This window comes from Battus philenor, unplaced genomic scaffold, assembly GCF_028537555.1.
Source record: "Battus philenor isolate CCGP_79_NKW_IND1 unplaced genomic scaffold, ilBatPhil1.0.hap1 SCAF_3, whole genome shotgun sequence".
NCBI lineage: Eukaryota > Metazoa > Arthropoda > Insecta > Lepidoptera > Papilionidae > Battus > Battus philenor.
Window position 1 is genome coordinate 9,422,997 of NW_027181693.1, and position 27,589 is coordinate 9,450,585.

General features: G+C 30.4%; 2 protein-coding genes across 2 annotated transcripts; one reads left to right on the forward strand and one right to left on the reverse strand.

The window, feature by feature from the left end:
* Positions 1 to 4,370: 4,370 nt before the first annotated feature.
* LOC137926684 (uncharacterized) lies at positions 4,371 to 22,028 on the forward strand. Its single transcript, XM_068770359.1, has 5 exons — positions 4,371 to 4,763; positions 17,116 to 17,225; positions 18,289 to 18,439; positions 19,442 to 19,607; positions 20,012 to 22,028. The coding sequence occupies exons 1-5, from the start codon at positions 4,597 to 4,599 to the stop codon at positions 20,849 to 20,851; spliced, it is 1,434 nt and encodes a 477-aa protein (XP_068626460.1). The 5' UTR covers positions 4,371 to 4,596; the 3' UTR covers positions 20,852 to 22,028.
* LOC137926683 (HEAT repeat-containing protein 3) lies at positions 21,627 to 26,118 on the reverse strand. Its single transcript, XM_068770358.1, has 8 exons — positions 25,903 to 26,118; positions 25,557 to 25,808; positions 25,359 to 25,464; positions 24,763 to 25,284; positions 24,115 to 24,352; positions 22,868 to 23,135; positions 22,339 to 22,638; positions 21,627 to 22,252 (listed from the first exon to the last, which is right to left on the reverse strand). Exons 1-8 carry the CDS (start codon positions 26,026 to 26,028, stop codon positions 22,142 to 22,144), a joined length of 1,923 nt encoding a protein of 640 aa, XP_068626459.1. The 5' UTR covers positions 26,029 to 26,118; the 3' UTR covers positions 21,627 to 22,141.
* Between the last annotated feature and the right edge of the window lie 1,471 nt (positions 26,119 to 27,589).

Genomic DNA, 27,589 nt, shown 5'->3' on the forward strand with positions numbered 1-27,589 from the left:
ACAGTATTATTTATATTTTGTCTACGTTAATGGCTACAAGAGCCTGATTTATTAATTACCCAGTTTTTAGTTTTTTTATTATTATACACTTATAATTCCATACTACAGATTAAAAGCCGTTACTAAATACGTTACCAACAATGTGATATGACCTTATTATGTATGTTACCCTTAACATTTTTCCTAACAAAATGAAAAAAATATAGTACTCGATTCAAACGTCGTGAAAAATAATAAGATTAAAAAATCTCATGCTAAATATCCTTTTGAGTAAATAATATCAGTAATATCTAGATACAATTAATTCATCTTTTCTTAAACACTTACTGAATTTCAGTTCGAAGTCCGTAGAAAACGCGTGCTGAGATATTTGGCGGTGTATTTATTGCCATTGTTACATACAATCTCGAAAGCCTATAGCAAAAACAATATTTTAATATAAAATAAACAACTACTTGAAATTAGTTTTATATTCTTCTAATAATAAATCGCAACGATCAATCAAAAGCTTATTTGGAATTGTCTCCATAGAAACCTTTATGTTTGACACTAACTTATCCGTTCGTTTGTCATGAATATTTGAATCCATGATAATCATACAGATACAAAAAATGTAAAATGGGTTTACCTCAAAAACCGAAAAATTATTAAATATTTACTGCAGAAATGTATTTTTAAATAAGCTTAAAATTCCATATCGGTATTTTATTAATGTTATCATATAGCAACAAATTATTTTTGGCTTCGTACTTTTAACCGAAAATCATGGCACTTAAATTAGTCAACCAAACTGCGTAATTGTTCTCATACATCTTAACGTTTTAATTAACTATTATCTTTTCCAAGTCTCCTACGCCGTTACGCTTATGTTGCATTTTACATACAGTCATTTCTCTTGGTGTCGGATTCTAATCCGAAGTTTTTATTGTTTTCGTAGTTGCTCATTAAGGCGTTAGATATTTCCGCCTCTTTTCATATGACCACCTCCTCTCCACATGACACGACCATAACAACTCAGACAGCTAATTTGCCGTTTATACATTGTGTATACAATATAGCTATTAAGAACATTTTAGTGACGTACTAACTCATCTCTATTCCGTGAAATATCCATTTATTTTATTTTTGTAACTCTCTGCACTCGGATCCATAAGGAAGTCTGTCTTACTGTTTCTTTTAAAATCATTCCCGTTATGCTCAATTTGCATTCTCGTATCAAAATTCTCTTCAACGTTCTGCATTTCAACTTTACTAATGTTATTCTTTACTCATATATGTGAGATATGAGTTAATACGCGCCACGATTGGCATGTGGGTTGACAAACGCCGTTTTTTTTTTAAAAAATCAAATATTTTTAAGAAGAACTGCTGCCCGGCGTACATGACGAGAAGGAGAGGCTATTCTATATATCGGTACGACCATGACGTATTCTAGAAATCTATGGAAAGGCTAATGTCCATTAGTGAACATCTTGCAGCTGAAATGATAATGCGTCTATTGTTTTACGAAATTACACAATTAATAGTTTTTGAAATAATGTAAACTGCAATAACACTACTAGTATACATACAATATAATGAATTTTGCAAGATAAAGGATCATCACTTGTTTGTTTTGCATGCTCATTTTTAATTATAAATACTAAGCTAAGCGTCTGCGTCTATCATGTTAATACAAAAGACAGCATTAATACTTGCAAACAATTATCAAATAATATCTATATTAGCTTCAATAAGCTTCAACTACTACATATTATGTTAGTGGGTTTTAGTTATAATACACTAATGATTCACCTCATTAAACCTGTAACTAAACAGTCTGTATAAAAACTTACTAAAATAATAAGTGAAAATGATAGACAATTTGAAAGTATCCAACAAAATGCACATCCGAGTAGTTAAAGTCACCATTTAACCAGTCTTCTCGTGATTGGCGCTCAATGTCATACGCTTTAGCGCATCCTCTTTGTAATATCTGAGGTAAGTTGCGGCTTCCTTCGGTTGATGCAAAGCGGCGTATGCGCATGCATAAATGACAGGTCCGAGAGAAGTTCTACAACGTAACAATATGATATCACGGAAGCTAATATTCTACTCTAAAAATTAAAACATGGCAAAATTACTAAAACTAAATTGATATAAAAACTAAATCAATGCTATTCTGCGTTCGAAATTATTATAATTTAATAACTATTATCTGTATTTTTTACTATGAATCTGATGACAATACCATCATCATCATTTAAGACGTAGGGCATCGTATTACGTCAATGTCTATGTCATCGGTTTAAGTTGACAATGGATGTCCAACAACGCGTTTGCAGGTCCGTGGCCCCAACTCCAGAATCTTAAGGTTCCGCCTGCCAACCGTCCTGTACACTATGTGGTCTGCCCATTGCCAAAAAACTTGTTGGGCCATGTCGGCTATTTTATTTCGTCTACGGACCTCCTCATTCCTGATTTAATCACATAGCTATGCGACAAAATAAATTAAAAGTCAATTCTTAGTATCACGACGCTGCATAATGATTTAGCAAAACGAACGCAAGGTTTTCATTAGTTTGTTTTTAATTTAAAAAGTGAAAGTTTGTTCGGAGTACAGGTTGTTTAAATAAAATGAAACGCAAAATAGGTCCAATGAGAGTACAATATAACCTCTAGTCTAACTTTATGTTTAATAATATTTTTAATACCTAAATTGAAGGAAAAAGACGTATTAACTTATGATTTCAGGAGAATGAAAATTAAAAATTACAAAAATAAAAGATTAATCGTAACATTAAATGTGCATATTATGTCGAAATTTATAACTTTACTACCTACTTTAAATATGATAGAAGGAATGAAAAAACAATAAGTCGATTACATTATGTGTATTAATTAAATAATGTAATTTTTGTTAAAGCTATTCGCATTTTATTTTTCCACCAACAACAATTGACCCAGTCAATGAATTGGCATTATCGAGCAATTGATACCGTATACCGCAGTCTTCCCAGGCGGTTATGAACCTCGGTCCCACACGTCTTGCAACCAGCGAAAGCGATGTAGTAATCACAGGACATATTTTATTGTACTGTTGCATTGAACAAAGTGCCAGCAACAAGGTGACTGACCTTGCGATGTAAAATTATTTCTGTTTCTTTATTTAGTCATTTCTTACGCATACAATTTTTGATGGTCTTTTGTCCAAAACATCATTATTTATGGACTAAAAAATAATACATTTAAAACACGATTTAGAACGTAACAAATAAAATCTTCGTGTACTTAATAAAATATCACTTACAACGTTGGTAAAAGCATGAAAATTAACAAATTTCTTTTTTTTAACAATGACTAAGACTTTCTTGTCTGCAGTAGGTAAAATCAATTCCGTTCGTTTACCTCGAAACAAATTAACTGCGGCATAGTCACAGGTCACTGGATCGATATTACTAAGTAACATAGTCGTAGAAATTAAGAATATTTTTTTTTACAATGACATATCTAAATTCCTATATGATATATGTGTTAAACGTAATTGTCTCAATTTTTACCGTGCTCTTAATTTAAATTATATATATATTTATATATATATATATTTATATATATATATATATATATATATATATATATATATATATATATATATATATGTATGTACGTAGCAGTTTCCAATTATTAAAACACTATCCGTACTGAACATCTCATAAAAATATTATTAATACTGCATAAACCTGAGAGTCGATATCACAATGAACATCCAAAGGCGTATTGCCGTTTAAACTCTCTATTGTATGATCATGAGTCAATAGAGTCTTTTATAATCCGAGTAGCACAGGAATTAGGTGTATTAAACACTTCCTTTTCTACAGGAATAAAATCCATAGCGAAGTTAGATAAATAATTATTAATAATAATTTGGCGCTCCCCCAGGCTTCACGTGGGTTTTTTGATACCATGTAAACCGTATATAATTAAGTAATTCTGATGGATGTCGGACTTGTAATTTTGTCATATCGCACCTTGAAGTATTTTATGAAGTTTACTCAACCTTCACATTTTAGTAAGTGACGCGATGACGTCATGTTTACTTTTCACGGCGTTATATACTTTAACAGACATGCATATAAAGCAATTTGTTATAGAATGAAAACATTTTTTGATTTTACAACTGAAATCATGTGTAGCTGGAAAACAATAAAATTATTATCTCATTAAGCACGTTCTAATTAGAAAAGCCATTATAAAATAGTCGCATAACGGAATGATTATGAGTCTATGTTTATGGCAATAAAACTACAGCCGGTGCACATTTCCTCAAGATGCATTGGCGGCAGCGATTGCTAACGCTCTTGCGATAGCGGTTCGAGGCGAGCGTGGCGGGGTGACTGCCAGGCGCTAGTACGCCGCGGGCCGCGACGTCGTGCGCTGTGACGCCAGCAATATTCTTATTAAAACAAACCGAACCATTATCTCGCCACGATAACAACATTATATCAGTTCGTGATAATTTACCAGAGTGATAACAGATAAAAAACGAAGTGGTCGACGCCTGCTAACAGTGCTCCTGTTATGTAAAACTTTTGCAATTGGAAGACTGAAATTGTAATTATGACGACGATGGCGGGACCTCGTAAGACGGTCTCTATTTATGACTATCCAGAACACCTGAATCCATTCCGAGAAGAAGATAATCACAACAAGATTAGATTTTGGACAATCGGCCGTAAACTCAGTCGATCTAACAGTATCACTTTTAAAGATATAAGGAATTCTTGGTAAGTTGTCTTTATGTGATGATGAAATAATCTTAAACACGTATTGTTTTAAGCCGACAAATGCATTGCTTAAATAGTTATTATATTTAGTTTGTTTTTTATTTTAAGTAACTTTATAAGTATACAGGAATTAAACCTAGCACATTTTGCGGTTGCGCACCTAACCACACGTCATAAAGATCGGTCAAAGTGCTCTTTTATGGAAGTTTTCTTTGTTTATTGTATTACCTTAATACAACGACACTAACTAAACAGACTATTAATAGTCTGTATTCAGTAGTCATGCGTCATCCGACTATCTCAAACACTGTTCTTTAATTGCATACCGTTGGTCAGGGAATGGTTTATGCATGTTTGTAATATCTATCATATTGAACGGTATGTAACGCGTAATGTTTAAAAAATAAAACTTGACATGCAAAAGTTACAATGGTTTTGAAAATGAAAAATCTTCTTGAGGGCGCCATGAGGTTTAATTTACTTTACTAAGGAGATTTCGTATATGAAAGTAATATGAAATAGTAAAACTGATGTGGTGGTGATGTACAAAACTGTGTGCAGCTTCTTCACTGTCATGTACATAAAAAGTTGTGTCCGGTCATTATATCCAAAGATAGGCATTTGGTCAAATAATTGACATTATAAAATTTAATATTTTTAATTTAACCTGAACAATTAGAAAAGTTAACATCCTTATATTTTGAAATATCTAGTACACATACCCGTCCAATATCGGCGTGTATTCATTATACATAGTCGCGCGGAATTCCCCCAGTTACTTAGCATACATGGGTTGCGATAAGCAATACTCATTCTACTGGTTTAAAGTGTACTTTATAATAACATGACATATCTGAACACAATGTTTTCAAAAAAAATTTAACAATCAGGTCTCATAATTTTCATATTTTTACAGATAAACATAATTTTAATTTTTCAGCGAATACTATGTAACTATCGGTAACTTAGGCTTTATTAAGTGTTTTTGTAAATATTACAGTTTAAACATTTGATCAAGATATGGAATTGTGGCTTACATGAAATTACGTGAAGAGTTTGATATAATAATATAAACTTTAACTTATCATAGAAGAGTAGACAAAATCATTTACAGATACTATTTTTTTTTTCCTTAAACTAGGACACGACCTGACCATAACAATGAACATTTCATGATTTTGAATTACAAATTCTAATTAGGTTTGTAATGTCCTTAAGAGCCTTGAGAGATAAGATGCATTATCTTATCTCCTGTTTAAGTTTACTAGCTTCAGAAGAACAACTTTATTAAAATGTTTTAAAGCTAAGAAGTCCCAACACGAGCCAATTTTGATATTAATGGGCGTAATCTGATTTAATTTTCTATCAAATTGTACTCTTCTGGCATTCTTCTCATGACGTACGTCATCAAAATATATAATCTTATAAGGATAATAATATGAACAAATGGATAAACAATAAACATAAGAGAAATTCACTTGAAATTTGATGTAAATAACTAAACTAAAAAAATGGATAAAAAACGTATGTAGATTGCATGGGGGCCGTAAATATTCTAGAAAAGTTTATATAGGACATGAAATAATAATTTGTTTAGACCAACGAATAAATTAAGAGATTAAAACTCCGTAAAACTTGAAATGTTTTATGACTTATCGGAATATTACCTTTAAGGCTAACCTTAGAATGTCTTTTGTTTAACGTTTAACAACAAACTTTTTGACGTAAAATAAAATAATTCCATCACTTAAGTATTTTAAAGGTGTAATTAACACGACAAGATTGCAAGGCAGTGTAGTGATTAAAACGTACTCGAGATATGATTAAACTGTTTTATTGCTGCAAACAATTTTAATGGGTCTGTGAGACATCTGCCATACGGATGTGTTATGTATATATACACTTAATTACTTATACATCACTCAAAATGCATTTACGTTATTAAATTATTATACTTTTGAATATAATAATTTATATTAAGTATTACATAATCATGATATGAATCTGAAGACCTTTACCATACTACACTTTTGCTTTAATAATCAGAATCGTTGAGAAACTTCTATTTTTATCTGAGTTTGCAATAATAACTTGTTGCAATTCAATCTTGTTTCTAAAATAATATCAAATAAGAAAATGAATATTAAAATTGAAAACTAGGCACAATTTCGTTCTGATTTCTAAGTCCGAGTTGTTCATTTAAATTGGTCCGTAACACGACACCGCAAAATAATATGATTGTTTGGAATTTTGCGCAATCTGTAGTCAATTATGTGTGTAGGTGTATGTACTGCTTACGTACTGTATTATTATAAACATATTCGTATTTAGTGAGATTTATTTGCAATCGGATCTTTTATTGAAAATGATATTTTATATATATATATTTTGATAAGAAGAATGCGTATAGTTTTTAACAAAAACAAATGAAACGTTAAGAAAAATCTCTTATGACTAAAATGATTATGACTACATGTTATCTATTATCATTATTTTCATTTAAATATATAGTTAAATTAATTAGCCTTAATTAAGATGTTGAAAACTTGTTGAGATGAAGTATAAAGTCATTAATATTTTTTTTTATATTCCATTTTGATAATCTAAGCGTCGTTGCGCCTTATAAAATCATTGTGGGAAGCAGTAAGGTTTAGTTAGGGTTTGTGAGTCTTTACGACGTTTTTGTTTTTTTGGGAATAAATAATAGTCGCGGAGGATGAATGAAACAATTTCACATTTGCCATAGTAAAATTTTCAATTGTTCGTCTGGCTGAGTGCGCTGATGTATTGTCCAGGAAAACTACTATGTGGTTGTTGTTCTCAAACTATTTCTAAAACAACAGGCAAACAAATGTCAGTATGCTATTCTGTTGTTCTTGTTTTCTTGTTGTCGACAAGAATTGTTGCATCATAACTTGTCTAACCATTGTATTAGGCGATTATCTTTGCCCCCCGCGCATTTTCCCGTTTTCATTTCCGAAAGAAATTCTTCTTAATGAAACGCTTGCAGTGGAGATTGCCTCTAGCTTACAGAATCATAACAATATATCCAAGGTTCACCAGCTTTGACAATTTCAAACACAGCATTTGAGGCACCACTGTGCAATTTTAACATGATTTCATCCATCCATACGGTAATGTTTTGATTAGGTATATATCTTTCTAAGGAAAGCCTTACTTAAGCTTCCTAAGGCATAAATTATCGTGTAAAATACTTGGAATTTGACTCTTACCGATGCCCAAGTTTGCCCGAACTTGTTGACAGGTAATTCTCTTGTCAGACTATTATTTGTCACATTACCCTTTTGTAAATTTGAAAACCAGCGAGATTAGTACGACTACGTATAAACCTAAGATAGTTGTAAATGAAAATGGAAGTCTCGTCGTTGAAATATGTAAAAAAAAAAACAATTTTTACTGGCCAGTACTAAAAGCTGGAATTATATAGCAAGGTACACATTAAGAATTGATTATATGTAATAACGTAAAAAAGTTATTCCACTCTCCGATTTAATAAACATATACAAATACACATCTCGGCTCAGTTTCAATGGATAATCTATCATTAATCTAACCAAGAATTAAACACTGGCTAACCCAAGCCTAGAATACAAAATGAAAAACAATTTGTGACGTTTACAAGTTAACACTTTTCCTATTTTAATTATTCTGTTTAACGTCTTATCAAAATTCTATAGGTAGTTCTATTGTCTCATCGGATATAAGATGACTACGCGTTTATTTTTAGAGCTGAAGTCACATTTACTGACTGTAAACAAAGTAATGACGTACACGCTTGCATATTGTAAGGTAATTTCTTGACCTTTTATTTCGATCTAATAAATAAGTAAATTTATAGTTGTTTGCTATCAATCATATAATAAACATCATAATAATTATAACCTTTGTTATTCACCAAGATAAATTGGTTTCTATTATATCGTTATTTACAATTCTAAGAATACACAACCATGTACCTAAATCGATCACAGAACTATTTAACCGTTAATAAACAAATCGTTTCGAAATATAAAGTATCTTTTTATTGCTAAACTGTTTTACTTATGTTCGAAATGTGATTTTAATTTTTTGTTGTATTAATAATATACTTTGTCATGTAAAAATCTCATGTAGAAAATTAAAATTTTATTTATTTTTGTAGTCATTTTTTTTAATCCAATTTTTTTAACTTAATAAGAGACAAATATTTTGAAATGAAAATAACACCCCTTCACTTAAATCCTTAAAAATAAAATAATAATGAAAGGAGTATATAATAAGTAATAATAAGAAGTGCCCTGGTCTGAGAGCCTTCAACAAAATCATACGGTATATTTATGTTTTTCAAACGTCCTTAATAGCTAGTGCAGTTAGTTTATTACCATGCATATCATATTTTAAAAATCCCTTATGTTATAACAGTTTTTTTTTTTAATTCAGAACTTTTTAAATTCAAGTTTATTCTAAAACTTTTCTACAAAAGATTCACCTAAAACCTTCGTAATCATTTTATTCTATTTCAGCATTAATGGTTACTTTTATACATGTTATGTAAACTATGATATTATTATAGTCGTTAAGAATATTTTATATGTAATTATCATGGCCTCTTGTTAATCGCAATAATACTAACAACAGCTCATATTAAAATAATGAATCCAAACTTAATCGCTTTCCGGAACTACAGTTTAATTGCGCAAACACAGAGGTATTTAGGTATTAATATTCTCCTTAATTGTTGTAGAACAAGCAAAAGGCGAAAAGAATGCAGTAACGTGTGAACATGAGATCAAACCTTATTTACACAAGTTCTTATTAAAAAAGCGAGTTTCATTTTCAATTGTTATTTTACTCAACAATAAATGGACTGTTTTTTTTTTCAAATTAGGTTAAGATTCGTGGCTTTGTATTAAATAACGTATTAGTTATTTTTAGCAATCCATCTTCAAATGATATAAATGATTAAAATTATATTACCAATAATACTATCAAGTTCCGTAATTACAAAAATAATTTATGTCAGTTTACACAATATGGTAATTTCCAGACAATTTTTATTTAAACCTTTTGACAAGTTTCATCCTAAGTGTCAAATATATATGGCATATGCTAACCACTATTACGTAAGCTATGAACAGTGTAGCGACCAATAATGTGGCGCAACAATATGTATACTATGTTATTCATGTTTTTAAATTATCACAAACGTATAAAAGTCCAAATGTCAGCGTTTACTAAGGACAAGTAGAATACAATGGAATATACATTTGTTTACCGATAAATTAAAAAATAAAACAATTGACATTCTGTAATAATAGTTTTTAAAAGTAATTCTACTTCTAGATTGGAGAATTTTTTGTAATCACATAAAGCAAAGTTTTTAATATAATCTATGCATATTAAAAGAGATTCACCTATGCACTGACTCATCATGATAACAGTAAAACCATAAAGTTTATAAACTTACAATTTGGTTAGAAATTTTCTTTTGTCGGGTGGAGTTCAGCTAAGAACGGATTTTGCTAAATTACATCCGCAAGTAGGTCGAGGGGTTACAACAGATTCGCGAAGCGAGCGAGAGACAGCTAGTAGTTTATAAAAAAAATGTTTACAACCTCAAAATGCATTATAACATTTACTAAAACCTAACATTGAATGATTCACTATTTTTTTGTATAAGTTATTTTATACCAGTAATGACAAAATGAACAATGGATTTTATAAAATATAAACATATCTACGCTCATGACCTTAAGACGTGAGGTGATATAATTATTTTTAATAGATACGGCGTACTCAAATATTATTGCTTACGCTTCACACCAGCGATTATTAACTAAATATTAAAAGAAATATTCATATTCAATATAAACATATATTGGCCACAGTCAAAAACTTATAATACCTCAAACCGATAATACCATTCAGTTGGACTGATTCAACCCCCTCAAGCACCCTTAAATTAGGCTGCAGAACGTACGTAAAATGCAAATTCAAATTCAAAATAACTTTGTTTAAGTATGCATTTACATGTGCTTTTGAATTGTTGGTTATTTCAACATTATAAGTAGTAAGCTACCACAGGCTCGGAACACAGATCTTTTGAGAAGAGCCGGTCAGAAACTCAACAGTTACTATTTTAAATAAAATTTATCAGTTTTTGATATGTATATTATAATATCAATTATGTTAATGAGTCTACAAACCAAATTCCACACATTTCGATGAACTAAAAACTCTAATTTTACATTTAAAATTAAGTAAAGGATAGTCTAATATATCTTGTGGAACTTTATTATATATGCGCACACCTAGACCCTTGAAGGATTTGTTAACTTTTGCAATCCGAATTACATCATAACTAATAGTCTCTTCTCGGAGGCCAGTCAATAAAATGTGCACTGGACTTAAATTTATTTAACGGATCAAAAGTCCAAGAGAATAAAAATAAAATTATAAAAAATGTCCTTGCTACAAAGTAACTATTGTCTGTATTGCAGAAATTATTAATCCGAAATCAAATACGACTGCAAAAAACTTTGCACATAGACTGCGCCTTCATATTATTTGGAAATACTTTGACATACTTCGGAACAACACTCAAGAATTTATCACAATGTGTGATAAGATTCTATATTCTTACTACATATTTCTATCTAAATTATCACTATTCTCAATAGTTTATTTCTATTGAATTAAATCCATAAAACGCGTATAAATTCGTCATAAATGTAATATTTTTTTGTCGATACTTATAGATAAAATCGTGCACAAACTATTCACCATATAGTGTATTTTGATAAAGAATCAATAAGTCAATTTTGGTTATAATTTTTATTCAGGATGTATAAAGCTTTATAGGGTGAGTATGTATCTCATTTGTCGCTAATATGCTTTAAAAATTTTCTTCATTTCCAAACACCTGTATAAAGTGATCGCTTCGAAATAGGTTACATTTTTTCTATTGGAAAGCAAAAGCACAATGACTTCTGGCGATCAATAAGTCTCAAGGGACGGGCAGTAAACAATAACTTACTTTAATATGAAATAATCTGAATTTTGGAAACGATTTTTATAACTGTAATGGTGCTATTTATTGCTTCTGAAACCATTGATTTTTTGATCGGATGTACCATACTTTAAATGACAGTAAATGAGAAAATAAAATAAATATAAAATTGATATAGGAATGACAAATTCCATATTGAAATTTAATATAACGTTTATTTATTATTATTATTAACAGTATTTACGACCAGACATAGTATAAGTGTAAATCGTTATAAAAGCGTGCAGTTAATTTTTCAAGCTAACACATTACCTGAAAAATATAATGTTACATAAATCTTTTTTTAAATGATTAATTTGTAACAACCTTAAACAATTTCACTAAAACAACAGTTACTCAATACGCTTATACAATGATGTTATTCTTTGCAAAATAATTACATATGTGTATACATATTATAATACAAACAAGGACAGGCCTTGGCATAGTACCAACTCATGTGCGTGCGTAAATAGTTAATATTTAATGGGTTTATTTAATAACCAAAATATGAGCAGAAGTAAAATTAATATCCATAGAAATTTTACTACAGGAAGTAGAAAAAGATATTTAAACTGTGGTAGCAACGTTCTACCGCTAAAAACAACCAAACAGACGTAGTTGACAAGAATAAAATAAGGTTACTATGAACTAACAAGACAGAAATTTTCTATACGTCAGACAGAAAAAGGAAACAAACCCACGTGAGATGTAGTTCTGGAGATGAATATTGTATGTATAATAGATCGCATTCTAGAATATTCCTCCGCGTCTGATTTTCATCAGCTAAGGAAAAGAAGTCTAATACAGGTATAGTATGGAAGGCCCATGATGCAGGCGTTTTACCGCCGGTGCTATTAACAATACATGGGGGAGGTCTATGTTCAACAGTGAACATCTTGGGTTTGAAATGATGAAAGTTAATCAGTTCACAAGATGAAAATGAAATCAAAACTAAGAAGTTTACTGAATATAAATTAGCACAGCATTATGGAAAAAGGGTAAACTATAACTGTAGCATAGATTACTGATTGCGTAGTAGCCTTCACACTGACATCGGGTATGCTTTTACAATTTATTGGAAGCAATTAACTGAGAGCAAAAGTAATACAATACTACCGCATACTCATCTGCTACATCCTCAATGCAAAGTCATTGCATATGTGTTATGCTCTAATGTAACAAAATCCTGTCTGCCTCCGTTTGTCATTTATTTCACTTAAAACTGATCTCGACAAATTGCTAATAGCAGCACGGTGCTACAGCAACATTTATAGATGTTGAGTAATTTAAAGAACTAAACTTAAAAAAAAAACGTGAGTAAACAATTTCGTGTCAGTACGTAATGATTCGTTTTTGTCGTGCCAAATTATTAAAAATATCATTTTCCTAACAGAAAATAATGTCCTTAAATACACTTACATTATCTATCGCCGCCTCTACAGAATAAATTGACAATCGCCCTTATCATTTTTATCGGCTTTTTAAATATTTGCAATCGAAGAGTTCCAATATAACAATTTTTTCCATAATTTTCTTGCTAAAAATGACGGAGAAATGCATTGTTATTTTTTTTCTCTAAATAAACATGGTAAAGTACATACAAGTATAAAAAGATTATACGATATAAGTAAAAAGTTTACTCCTACAATAGAAAAAATTATGTTCTTATATTTTCACTGCTTTATGTAACCAGAGTTTTTGAGATATAACCAATATTTTGTTTTTCGTCACGTCACTGAGAAATTGCATTTCCAGACTTATCATTTCATTCGGTTAGGGCGGCGATACATACTTGAATAGTGGTACCCCAGTGATAAGGATTAAGACACGGGTTCAATTGCTAGTTTACAACCTTATATTATTCACACTTTGTGCATTCATTGTATTGCCACTGCTCACGAGTTTTCCTATTTTATATGACCCATGCCTTGCAAAGCGTGTCTTTGGACTGAAATAACGTCGTTTTATATATTATATACATAGATAGCAAATGTATTCAACTTCAAATCACGTGAATGCTCAAAGTTTTGCTTTGAAATTTACTAAGTTAAATACATAATTCTAGAAATATAGTTAATAATAAATTGATTCTAGAAAATAACATCAAGTGTACGTGTTAAAGTACATAATTAAAGTCCACGAAGCACGAACGCTCGTCGGTCGATAACTTAAAGGTGCACGTGATCGTACCTACCAGGTTTATATAAAGACGATGATGTAAACAATAGGTATGTAGCGATAATTTGGAAGCGTAATGGCGTTTTAATTATCAGTGCGGTGTGTATAAAATATCTACTTTACTACCAATTATATTTTGAACAAATGGTAATATTTTAAAACGTTAGCCAATATTGCAAATTGCAATGTTAGATGGAAACTATAAGCTATAATTTTTTAAAGTATTTTTATATTTATCTTATCTTTTTATTATTTTAGTTCACCGTCATCATCATCATATCAACCGATAGACGTCCAAACCTAGGCATAACGCTCACCAAAGATCGCCACGATGACTTGTCTTGCGTTGTCCACATTCAGCGACTTCCCGCGACCTTAAAACTATATCGTAGCCTCGTCTTCAGGCGCGTGTTCGCCACGTGAGACCATAAGTATTATAAAATTTAATGTTATTTGACATATAAACGTTACACGTAAAGAATTATTGCAGTTTCCTTGTTATATTAGCACATACCTCTTACGATAAACTTGACTTAATCATCTATCACAAATAAGAATAATAACGTCCCGTTTCCAATGTTTCCAAGCTATAAATATTTATAGGCAGATATCATTAAAGTAGGTATTACAAGCCACTTGTTTTACATTATCATTTAAGCTATGTCATTAACGTTTTAGATATGTACTGGTTGTCCCATTAATCAACGTCACGTTGAAATCTGGTTGTAATGCAGTTGTGGCTTAGTTATATAATTAGAAAAATCTTTTTTTAATACAATCGGATACAGTTAGATGTACTAAGTACTTTGAGCACAAGGTATAACAAAAAGTGATATATCTTTTAAAAATATTGCAGTATGAATTTTTGACAATCGTTTACAGGTACGTTACTTACTACTGAACATTTATTGTCATAGTAATAAATGGGATGCATATAAACTATTAGATTTTTGGCAAAGAATATTTTAAATTCTTTTTCTTTAGTTGGCCATATCACCTGATTTCGACTTGACGTTGATTTGTAGGACAACCTGTTTATGCTATTGCTTAATTAAAAGGTTAACATCTTCCATTAAATGTATGTATTAATGAAAAAAAAACATAAATAAAACAACATTTTTTTAATAACAACCTTAGAATATATGTTTTATTTGGAATTTAAAAGTAGATAGACAAGAGTGAAATGCATATTTATATCTTTTTTATTCGGATTATACTCGTTTCATACATGTGTAAAACATAGTGTACTGATAATAATGACTTAGACAAGGTCAAAATCATGTACTGTTTATTTAAGCTATCAATGTACCGATAAACCCATTAAACAAGTTGCTACACCTATGCCATGGCCTTTTTACATATGTAAAATGTGTTCTAATGAAACACACATTATATAAGTATTTTATTTATGTACATCAGCTATAACCAAAATACTTGTATAAATTAAATAATTTTTGAATAAAGTGACAAAAATAGAAAAAAACTTTCAAAGTAAAATTTTTTTACTCGTCCTTTTGGCAATATCTTAAGTACATAATTACTAACATTATCATCTTTTTAAAGGGATTCTAAATAATTAAGATTTTATCCTCTATTACCGTACACTTGAATACTTTCTATTGCCTGAAAATAATAAAACGTGAAATTAACTTTAAATCGGTGAAGCTCTAAAAGATAAACTCAATAAGATGAATCATCAGCTTGCGAAAGGAATGTGGACTACTGAAGTGGGTCATGTACATAGACGCCATGATTGTTTAGTTATACCCTCATTAGGGCGTTCATTAACACAATTCACGTATTGAAGTCTGAAGGTCGATCTGTACACTACTGAATTTTTTGAAGTTTAATACATAAGAACTAAAATCTTCAAATTTTGTATACTACAATATAGTAGTTGCCCCATTAAATATTGGAATATTCGAGCTATGTCCGTTTAGCATAAAGTGTTACGAAAACTTATTTATTACAAGCTATAACAGTCTTGATGCAGTGTAGGAGTTCCTTGATTACATACATTACTCGCGCACGTATACTGAATCGTTTCCCATGAGATACGGGAAGAAGGAAATTACGGGGTTCATTTTATTATTCTGTTTATAACTGGAAAATCATAAAGTGGCCATAATGGTTGTGTTTTTGATTAACGTGGCCTTATTTTAAATGCTTTAATTCTTATCACAAATCCCTTTAATAGAAAAAATGTCAGATTTCGTAATTTAAAATTGCATTTGTACGAATATTTTTAAACTCGGACACGCAGTCTTGATATTTATGGATGACTTAAATGCAATCTACAATTATTTATACTAAGTGCAAAAACATCGGTTCAAGACTGGGTCAAATTATGTTTTATCTTACGACCTAGACAATAAAATTATTTCCAGTAATCAGACTGCTCAGATAGTGTGCTGTCAAGTGTACCATAATTTATTTTCTTGACGCATCTGATTTTATTGGAATTAACATGAGTTTTCACTTCAACTTTCTTATTAATTGCACTTTTAAAATTTCCTTTATGAAACGTGAACTAAATTTTGACTAATACATGATAACAAATTACTATACATTTACAATTTCGTTTTCGTTTCTTTTTGTTATTATCTACAATACCTATTCGTGTATAAATTTATCAAATAAAACGGATTGCCACTCGAAAAAAAATATTTAAAAAATTTAAATTAATCGGCTTGCATGATTATTTCCGTTATAAAATTTACAAATTATTATGAATTTTAAAATTTTTTCTCAAATTTGCTTTGAGCAAATTTGTATAATATGTTGCCTCGTTGCGCATTATCTCGTCCATCATACAGTTGCACTCTTTGAAATGGAATGATATCCACTAAACTTTCATTACTTTTGTCCGTCACGCCTACAGACATCCTCTGCGCCGAATCGTAACAATTTTTACTAAGTAAAGATAATCCCCGGAAGCTATAATTTAACATTGGTTATATTATATAATAATGGTACATCGTAATTGAATTATAGTATAAAGCACTGCGACATACAATGGTTTATAACTTCATTTGATTGTAGACCGAAACTAATAAATTAAGTTGAATATGAAATTAATGTTCTGTTTGAAACGTTAACCATGTTGTGTTTATTGTTTTTCAGGTCTTTAAGGTCGTTTATGAAAAAAGGGAAAAAAGAAAAAACTGATAACAAAGCAGATGCTCAGCAGAATGGAGACACCAGTCCTGTTATGTACAGACGGGCATTGCAGTGTAATAATCCATATTATTATTGTACTTTGGTCTTAACGTTCTGGGGCGGAGACCACAGCGAGAGCAGCATAAGACGTCATTTTTTGTGAACTATTCACTTATTCCAGCAGTGGACATACTGCTAGTGAAATGATCACAATTGATGATGATTAATTTAGTTTGTCAAAATTGGCTGTCTCTATTTTTTTTTTTATTAAATTACAGTCATAACTCCTCACGTAAATCATTTTTCAAGAACCAAATTAAGTTTTCATCTTCTCCATACGTATAAACAGTGTAAGAAATAATCTATTAGCGGATACAAATTTCAAATACTATTTAACCACCCAAAGTTACAACTAATTAATTTGTACCACTACCATTTGTACAAAGATTAAATAATTATAGAACGGTGTTTATGTATAGAGTTAAACGGGAAAAAATTCAAATTTTTCATATGTTTTATAATTCTCAAGAAATGTTAAATATTTTCGCCTGAACTAATAATGGAGTTGCAATAAGAATTACTTACAGCTTAAGTAAGAAATATGTACATAACACAAGTAAGAAATATGTACATATACAACTATACTCTTTTATACTTTCAAATGTACGTCCACTGCTGAATATAAGGCTTCCACGAAAATTTCCAATAAAATAAAAAAGCCTGCATTGCTCTTTACATTAGTACATTAAAAGCCTTCACTTAACATCAACCGATAGAGGCTCACTGCAAGGCAATAGTCCTCCCCCAAACAAAGACACAATGACCTGTCTTGCGCTTTAGGCATCCAAAAAACTTTCCTAAAATTTTTTTGATAATACCATTTTACTATTATGTACGGTTCGGCAAGCGGTCGTTACATCGTTTGTCTTTCGACAAAGACCTTTTCTAAAGCTTTCCATACAGTTCTATCTTTTGCTGTGCGCATCGCTATGCAAAGGCCCGCTATTTTCTTAATTTGAATTAAAGAGATATTCCAATAAGTCAATTTAATTTGCGCAGTGGTCACAACATCTATGGTTAAGTTTTAACATTAATCTTAAATTTTCATTTATTATCATGTATTCATTTTTCTTCCAGATTCGTCTGCTTCGAGCGGCGCACGCAGCACTGTTGGCTCGCCGGAGCGTGCGGACCGGTACGTGTATGGGGGCTCCATAACTCCGTTGCCACGGTCGCGCTTTCAGGAGCGCCTGCGCAGCCCTAGTCAACACGAAGTCAATTCACTCGGGTATTTATTTATTTCAAACGGGCATGCCAACAGTAATACGTATTATATATACTATTATATAAGTTTACAATAATTTCATGTAAAGTACAAAACTTAATATGTTTGTTTTTTTATTGTAATTGCGCATACAGCCTTTATCTAAACTGCATGAAAAAGGAAAGTATAGTAAATAATTTACGACACTCGGTACAATAGTTTAATTCGTACAATATTGCATTGTACGCACATATATTCACCGTTGTACTGTAAATATAAATCGTAATGTAATCTTGTTAATTGGTTGCCAATTAGTTTTTAATTGAATTTGGTATAGTGGATCAGTGCTTCTCGATCTATTTTTAATGCTGTTTTCCTTAATACAAATTTTCATTTAGGAATTTTTATTTCTTAACAAGAACAAGAAACGATTTCTTCATTTCTGAATCTCATGTCCATGTCGTCCCGTCGTCCACGACTGGACGGAATCGATGATATGCTCGTTCCACACCATCATATCCTCTATTTAGTTTTTTTATAATATTGATTAAAGAAAGTACAGTAGAGAACTGAGACTTGCAATGTAAGTCACAGACTCGATTCCCGTTATACAATTTTGTATATAATTCATACATTATGCACTAATTACATAGGATTGTCTCTGCACATAAATCAGTTTCCAGAGGATAGGCGGCAGCGTCCTCTAGCGATCGCCAACTCAACTGCCAACCATAGCGATTATGGTATATCCCCTCTTAGATATTTTTGGCGGAGACCTTGCAATCTATAGGCTAAACGACGACGAATTGATCAGTAATTACGAAACTATTACAATCATTATTACAAGAAAGTCGATTAAAGACGGAGAGGTTTAATTTTAAATATATGATTATTTATACTTAATTGACAACAGACAGATAAACACAATTGGTATAATTATCTATTTTGTAAAAAGTAGCGCTAGGTTTTTTTTCTTGTTAAGTGGGCGTGAATAAAATGTCTTTATCAATATTGCTATTCCAATAGTACAACACCACGAATGGCTCGCAGCGACATAACAGGGTCGCGGCTGAGTGTAGAGAGCACCAACCCCTTTGACGAAGCACCAGTGCCGCCCGTCCGAGCATCTCGACGAAAGAAAAAGCGAGCTCCTCTCCCTCCTCAAAGCAACCCTGGTTCTGCAGATATTTCGGTAAATGTCCATACAAACACCTCTTATTTTATTTTGTATCATAACACACCTATTTAAATACTTGATACCAGAAGAAGAGAAACAATGGTTATCCAATATTTCTTATGACAGTGTTTTATTACAAACAAATAATGGAGTAATGTTATTGTATCAAAGTTATGGCGAATTTTTATGTTTTTTTTTTGTTCTGGCCTCTTCTGTTTTATATTAGTGATATTCATCATAAATTTCATTTAGCCGACTAAAATTTTGCTGCTTTAAAAAAATTAAACGAGGCGTATCATATTTCTAACCCAAAATGTATATTGTTAATCATCTGCGTTAGTCCGTTATGAAATAAATTACTGATCCCAAAAATTACTACTTTAAATTTCTTCTATTTAAATTAAATAATTGTATTACAGGTCAATGACGAGGTAGAATTACGAATAACAGAAACTGACGATCAAAAAATACCAAAGAAGAATGAAGATGAAGAAATCGAAAACGTTAATTTAAACGTCGAACTCAAGATTACAGAAGACGTTGACGCCCCAAATGAAAGTTTACAAACTAGTCTTGTCAGGACTGAAGATTCGTCTGTAGAAGATACGATCACAAACAACACAATTCAAAATCAAAGAGAAGTTGATGTAACTCATGAACAAAATAAAGACCAGAAAAATGAACAAACAAACAAAATAAACAACGCTGAATCTGAGGATGACATATTAAACAAGATATCATTTTCTAAGGTTGACATAATAAAATATAGAAGAAATTCAAGCGTAAATGAAGACGACATCAGGTTGAGACGGGGTAATTTAGAAGATTTTCATGCACTTTCAAATAAAAGAAGCAAAAGTTTAACTAATGCTCTGGACGGTTCATATGTAACTTACGATATCAATTTGAACGAAGAAAGATCGATGGTTGACGTTAACAGCAATGAAGAACCCAAAAAACTTGTATGTAAGATTTATGACAATCAAAGAAAGAAAAGTGTAGATCATTCTCTTTCGAGCACAGAAAATGAATTCATGGAAATTGACAAAGCCACGAGAGAATTAGAAAGAGAAATTAGCAAATTGAATTCCGCTTTAAACGAAGAAGATATTGTTTTGCAGGGAGGAAGACAATCAGTCTCAGATATCAGGCGAAAATTTGACAAGCCTGATGTTTCTTCTCCAAATCCTATTCCAAAGCCAAGAAGAAGTCATAATGGCGATTCCCAGCCTCCTGTGAATGGTCATCTTCAAATATAATGTTATTTAATTTATAAATTTATATTTTTGAAAATAGAATTAAGTAATATAATTTTTTTATTTAATATGCCTCTAGCATATTTATTAATAAAGATTTGTGAAAATTTTGATATTTTTACGTTAATTTTGAAAAAGAAATTTTCTGGTTACGCATTAATGAACGTAAAGCTTCAAATTTTACTGGAATAAATGAAAAGTCTTAAACTACGAAATTTGATTTGATCTGTTTCAATGTTTAATAATCTTTGGAATATTTTTGACCTTGAGACAATTTTTAAGAACAATTTTCAAGCACACTAAGTTAAACTAGCACACATGCAATTAAAATGATTTAAAGCTAGGTAGTATTAGAGCCGGATACTACTACTATACCAGAAGAGAAAACAACAGAATTCAATCATCACAGAACTTTTTAGTAATTTTGTATATAGCCTGTTTTTATATTTTAGCGGTAAATCTGAAGAATTTGCAGCTAGATCTATTACCAAACGGAGCTCATACGTAAATTTTATTTCTTATAAAAGAAATTTTTATTATACAATTTATCCCCTTAATATTTTTATTTCATTTTAATATAGGATTTTATGTTTACTTAATAAAATGGTAATATATGTATATTTAAAGGTTATATTAAAAATGTGATATTTTACCCAAATTATTTATAATAAGCAATTGTTATTAAATGTTAATTAAAATTCTTTTGCACTGTTTATTAACATAAGGCAATTTATGTGGTAGATACAAGATTCCTAATAATTTATAAGTTTTAATAATGTTAATGAGCTTGCTATTTTTTGTTATTGATATGCCTGTTGTATAATAAATATTTATTCTTCTGAATAAATGTCTTTAGTTCTACGCTTTGATTGTAGAAGTAAGAAATGAAATTTAAAATTTTTGCATAACTTTAATATCTTTTTATATTATATAATATAAAGAGTAAATATAAAATCATGACGTAATAAAATTGTCAAATGTTTATTAAGAGTATGTCTTAAAAGGGTAAAAACATGCAATAGTAAGTTACAGTACCCATACGGCGTAAGGAACAGAATTGGACACGTTGCTGTTAGATGATTGGATTATTATTTTAGCAAGTGAGAAATTGGACTCATAACTTATATTGGACTTAACTTATGAATTATTACAAGGTAAAACATTTATTGTGAGATAAACTGTATAACTTAGACAATACTTTCCACTATAAATAAAATTTTGCTCAACGATTAAAAGAATTCTAATTAAAATGGAAAGGTCTACATAAAAATATTATTAAATTATATAATTTTACTATAAACTACTAATACGTCCCTTTTTATACTTAATAAATCTAGGTAAATTCGAAATTGCTGTAGAAACTAGTACTTTATATTCTTTTGGCAGTTTTCTTTGTTGTCGAGCCTGGAAAAATAAATTCAATATTTTTATTATGTTACAAAAATAGACATAAATATATATATATCTATATATATATATAAAATAATTACCTTATTTTTTAATAGAGGACACAAAATGGCTAATTTCTCAACTAATTTCACTTTGGCTGCTAATGCATCAGTTTCATCTTCAGAATACAAATCTACTAGAGTATCTATAGCTTCTGCTAACACCCATACCTCATTTTCTTTATGTGCCTGTTCTAATATGAAATCTGTTATCGCACATATAACATTTGAACTGGTTTCATTCAAATTATTCACAAGCAATAATGCTAGAATACCAATCATTCGAATGAGATTTGACCTAATTTCTGGAACTTGACAATCTCGAATGCCTGTTATCATCATCTAAAAGAGAATTAGATATTTATGTTACAATAGTAAAACATTTTAAGTAAATACAAAAGCTCCAATGGATGCCATAAATTTCTTGACTTTAATTAAATGTAAAATGATATCAAAACAGTACATTGAGATTATAATTTAATTGTGATTATAATTTAAATGAGTTTCAAGAAGATATATACAATAACATTTATATATCAAAATAATTTTAATGAACAAAAAGTGTACTTACCTCAATATCTGAAAGAGACAAATCTCGGAAGAGATTACATTCACCAGCTTTACCATTTTCTCTGAACTTAATTTTATCTAGAGCTGCTCTCATAACCGCCGTTGCAGATTCCAAAATGAATAGATTTTCAGAACTTTGTTTAAACACCAATTTTCCTACATCTACCCATATTTTATAGATGTGATTAACACCTCCCAAGTTCTCAAGCGGGAGGCTGGATATCATGTTATTAATACATAGCAAAGCTCTACTTTGCAATGTGTAGATTCTATAAATAAGTGATTCTGTTATTATTATATGTATGTTAATTTAATAACATATAATTAAATTTTGTTACATTCCGCACATAAAATTATTACCTCTTATATAATTACGTATTTATATTAATTTTCAATAAAAAAAACATGATAACCCATGGATTAACCCTATTATATAAGAAAATATGAGAATTAAAGTTAGAGTATAATGATCGCAAAATTAACCTAAATATTAATTAGGTCTTAGATTGTGTATATGTTTAAATTTTACTGCCACTACTCAATATTACTACAAGGAAATATCATTACTAAACATATATAGGCACAAACTAAAATATTTTAAATTTTGCACATGACCAAGGACATTTAACTTTGACACATAAAAACAGCATAAATGTGTCCAGACAGTACAGTCTTCTATAATTCATTCATAAAATATATATGCGAAACTTATAGGCGAGTTGGCGATCGCAATATGGTATTATGGTATGCAGAGGACACTGCAGCCCATCTTATGTCAACTTGAACAATCATGTAACATTAATGCACAAAGTATGAATTGCGTAAGACTATTGTGAGAATTGAACCCGCAACCAATGATCACAAGTCTTAGTTCACTACTTCATAAAAATATTTATAATGGCCATTTGAAAGTAATGTTGTTTCTGTTAACATATTGCACAGAAAAACTGATCAATTTATACTGCTCCAACATTGAAAATATGTATACCAGAGTGCAAAAGGTTGTAGATAAGTTGAATATATTATTGATTACAAATAAAAACTTGATAAAAATGTAGTCAAATGTTTTGACTCACTTTTTAACAGAGTAATGTTGCTTCCTTAAAAGCAACATTACTTTCCGGCCACTTTAATATTTTTAGTTATATTCAGAATCAACAATAATTTAATCCATTTGCCCATTATTTATACCTCTTATTCATTTCTTCACACATAGCTATTTAAAAAAAAATTGTTAACAAAACTTACTTTTTGTGAATTAATTTTGAACCATCATATTGCTGTAATATTAACATGACATTTTCCGCAGGTAGCTGTGTGCAGCTCCAAACTTTTTGAAAAATATTTAATGATTCGAAAGCTTCCAGAATCTGTAGAGGCAACTTGTCTTCTGTCAGAACAACTCCTTCACCATTACTACAGTCATCATCATCTCCTATTTCATCACTGTCGGAACTTTCGGGCCCTTCCATTTGATCATTTGAGTCTGTAGAACAAAAAAATCAGTGCCAAATCAGAGTCATGTAGTTTTAAACAAATTAATTACTAGACAAATATAAGTAGATAGAATCAACAGATCATAAATTGTTTCATTGTTGTTGTCAGAAATAATTAGTTCTTAAATACTCTACAACAATTATTATAGTTATTAATTTGGTTCAAAGATGAACATTGTCATTTTTTATTAATGTTAACTGCAATAGCCAGAATAACTATTGTAGTTAGCAAAACCCACCTCCAGATAGGAACTTAGTTGAAAAATGTAAATGAATATCAAAAATAATATATATAAAAATGTAAATAATTAAGGGTAAAAAAAACATGGGTGTGATAATGTATGTAGTTAGTGTGTATCTGTAACAAATTTCATACATAAATAATAAAAAAATATTTTACCATCACATGAACATATATTTGCAATGATTTCAATAGTGCTTTGTTGTGCGTCCAATATCTGCAACACTGATTTCAACTGACTCTCCAATGTTTGGGCTTCTTTTCCTTTAGGGAGATCAAATTTTCCACTGTCGTCACTTATAGGCACACTGCTAGAAAGCTGATTGCAGACTTTCCTATGGTCTATAGACAATGTCTTTGCTAATATAACAACTATTTGATTAATAACATTCACTGGCAATATAGCCATGTTACCACCACATATATTAATTATTACACCGGCAGCAAATGTTTTGATCAACAAAAATGCTGGATCGTCATTTTCTATAATCATTATTTCTTGCAGTTGTTTTTCACATGTTGATTTAATTTTTGTCATAACCTCAGGATTATCTTCAACAACTACAAACAAACATTGTAAAACAGCTGATACTATGTCACAACCAAATGTAGCCATATCTAGATACCTTGGTAATAAAATATTCAATATTCTTGATTGTCCCAAATATTTCACAGCTAATTCTAAAATAAAGAAAATATTTTCTTATCACAATGTTTTATAATATAGTTAGAAAAGATAAAGGAAAATAAATTACCTGAACTTTCACACAAATTTAATAACAGATTTATACATTGAATAAAAGTATCTACATCCTCTGTTTTAGTCCTTACATTTGTATCGGGAGTCCAATTTTCAGCATGCTGAAAGTAAAAAATGATATGTAACAAACTTTTAATTTCAATGGCCTTAAATAATGTGTGTAAAAATACTAATCATAAAGTTATTACTCTACCTCATGAAACCAACATACTAAAGGTGTCATTACATCTTGTTCCATCATTGAATCACAAACTTCTATTTTAATAGCTGAAAGATTCCGCAGGGCTCCAGCAGCAGCATTTCTAACTGATCCAGCAGTATCCAACAGCAGCGGGGCAACAACTTTTACAATTTCTCTGTCTATTACCTGCTCAATGTTTTCAGGGCTTTCTATAAACAAAGCGAATGTTTGCAAACCACAATATTTCTCCTCTATATTTGCCATCTGTAAATATTTAAAGTCGTTTGTATTAAAAATTAAATAAAAAATATAATACATATTGTGATACTACTTCATTAAAACAAAATACAAAACTTACTTGAAGCTGATCCAAAATAGTCTGTATAACATTTTCTTTCGAATCTTCAGGAATTTCCTCGTCGGAGATATTAGCTACAATAATGTTTTGACTTTTGTTCGGTTTACGCTTTCTAACTTTACCCATTTTAATAAAGGAAAAATTCAAAACTTACAAACCTAATAACCTTAAATCAACGTGACGATATGTCTGTGAAATACACATGTGTTCTGTCAAATTAACATACAACACTTGACACCTTGACAGAGATCATAGACAGTAGTTAACTTTTAATTTATTTGTTTTTGGCGTATTACTTTTTTCTATATTTAAAAGAAGTATAAATATTTGTAAAAAATATTCCTTTATCTTTTCCTCATTAGAAAATAGCAAGTATATTCTGCTTTGATAGGTTTTCACGACATAAGCATCGTCAAAAAATTTAAGAATCTCTGTAAATAATACTCATACACCGTCTCGGTCTATCGTGGGCTTCGTCAAGTTGAGCTAGGCACGGTTATGGTCCAAATGTTCAAAGGACATGGGGGATTGTCCAAGTACATTAAACGCATGCATCTGTGATTCGGGCGTGGATTGGATCGTGGTGCAGCTGATCACCAGCTGTTCCGTAATGGCGCGATAATCGTAGAATACCAGTCTTGGTTAGCAGAAAGAATAGAGGAGAAGAACATCGCCTCACTGGTGAGTAAAGTGGAGTGTCGCCAAACCTTTTTGGACTTCTGCGAAATGGTAACACGGAACAAAATAAAAAGCAAATCAAAAAATATAATAAAAAAGCAATATATAAGAAAAGAACAACAATAATTATAATAAAAAAACTATAGTGATAAAATAGCTGTGACCTTGTAAATCTAAATTAAGTATGATATAGACAGTAAAAATAAATATAGGAATTAACATTTAAAACACTGTAAAACAACCGATAAAAATAATAAACGTAAAAATTAGTAGAATTCTGGATGGAAGGCGAAGGAAGTGAGACGGTATATGGGTGGAAAGTATGGAAAGCTATGAAAAATAATAGGAAGGAAATTAGAGGAAAGAATGAAAGAGATTAAGAAAGACGAAAGACGAGTACTGAAATTAATTAAAATTTTAATGTAAATAAAATTTCTACCCACCCATGATAGAAGTTGAACGAGAGGCCGCACAAACGGAGCCTTTTCCAAAAAAATATAATTCTTCCATAACGTTATTAATAAAGGCACACATAACGCACTTATTGCTAATAATGAATCTTCGGTAAGTTTTTTTTATTAAAAAACACTGGAATTTTTAGGATAAAGTATTTTTTTTATTGTATTACAGATCAAAAGCCATAGGCGAATATTGTATTTGAAAATTGATCCTCAGATTTGACAATACTATAAATGTCAGAAAAGGAAGCAGTACCAAATTTTAACCGAATATTAAAAACAAGTACTACAGTAAAGTAGTTGGTTCGATTACTATGATTTAACAGTAACATAAATATACAATTGTTCAAAATAATTGCTTTCGTTTGTCTTTTTATTACTTTATTATTAAAACATAATACAGTCTTATAAAATGTCATACAGTAGAGCGACGCCATTAGTTTAGCATTAGGAATGAAAGCGACGGTAATTACCTAGACTGCCTCTTGCAAAACAAACCTGTTGCCTGTTTTCACATAATTCAAAAGTCACCGAATTTTTAAAAACAAGGT

What these genes read in the sequence shown, in the direction of transcription:
- LOC137926683 (XM_068770358.1), bottom strand. Translation starts at nt 26,028, where the DNA reads ATGGGTAAAGTTAGAAAGCGTAAACCGAACAAAAGTCAAAACATTATT. An exon ending in TCAAAATTAATTCACAAAAA is followed by an intron (nt 23,136 to 24,114) that starts GTAAGTTTTGTT and finishes ACTTATTTATAG; the next exon opens with AATCTACACATTGCAAAGTA. An exon ending in TGTCTCTTTCAGATATTGAG is followed by an intron (nt 22,639 to 22,867) that starts GTAAGTACACTT and finishes ATTCTCTTTTAG; the next exon opens with ATGATGATAACAGGCATTCG.
- LOC137926684 (XM_068770359.1), top strand. Translation starts at nt 4,597, where the DNA reads ATGACGACGATGGCGGGACCTCGTAAGACGGTCTCTATTTATGACTAT. An exon ending in GTACAGACGGGCATTGCAGT is followed by an intron (nt 17,226 to 18,288) that starts GTAATAATCCAT and finishes TTTTTCTTCCAG; the next exon opens with ATTCGTCTGCTTCGAGCGGC. An exon ending in CTGGTTCTGCAGATATTTCG is followed by an intron (nt 19,608 to 20,011) that starts GTAAATGTCCAT and finishes ATTGTATTACAG; the next exon opens with GTCAATGACGAGGTAGAATT.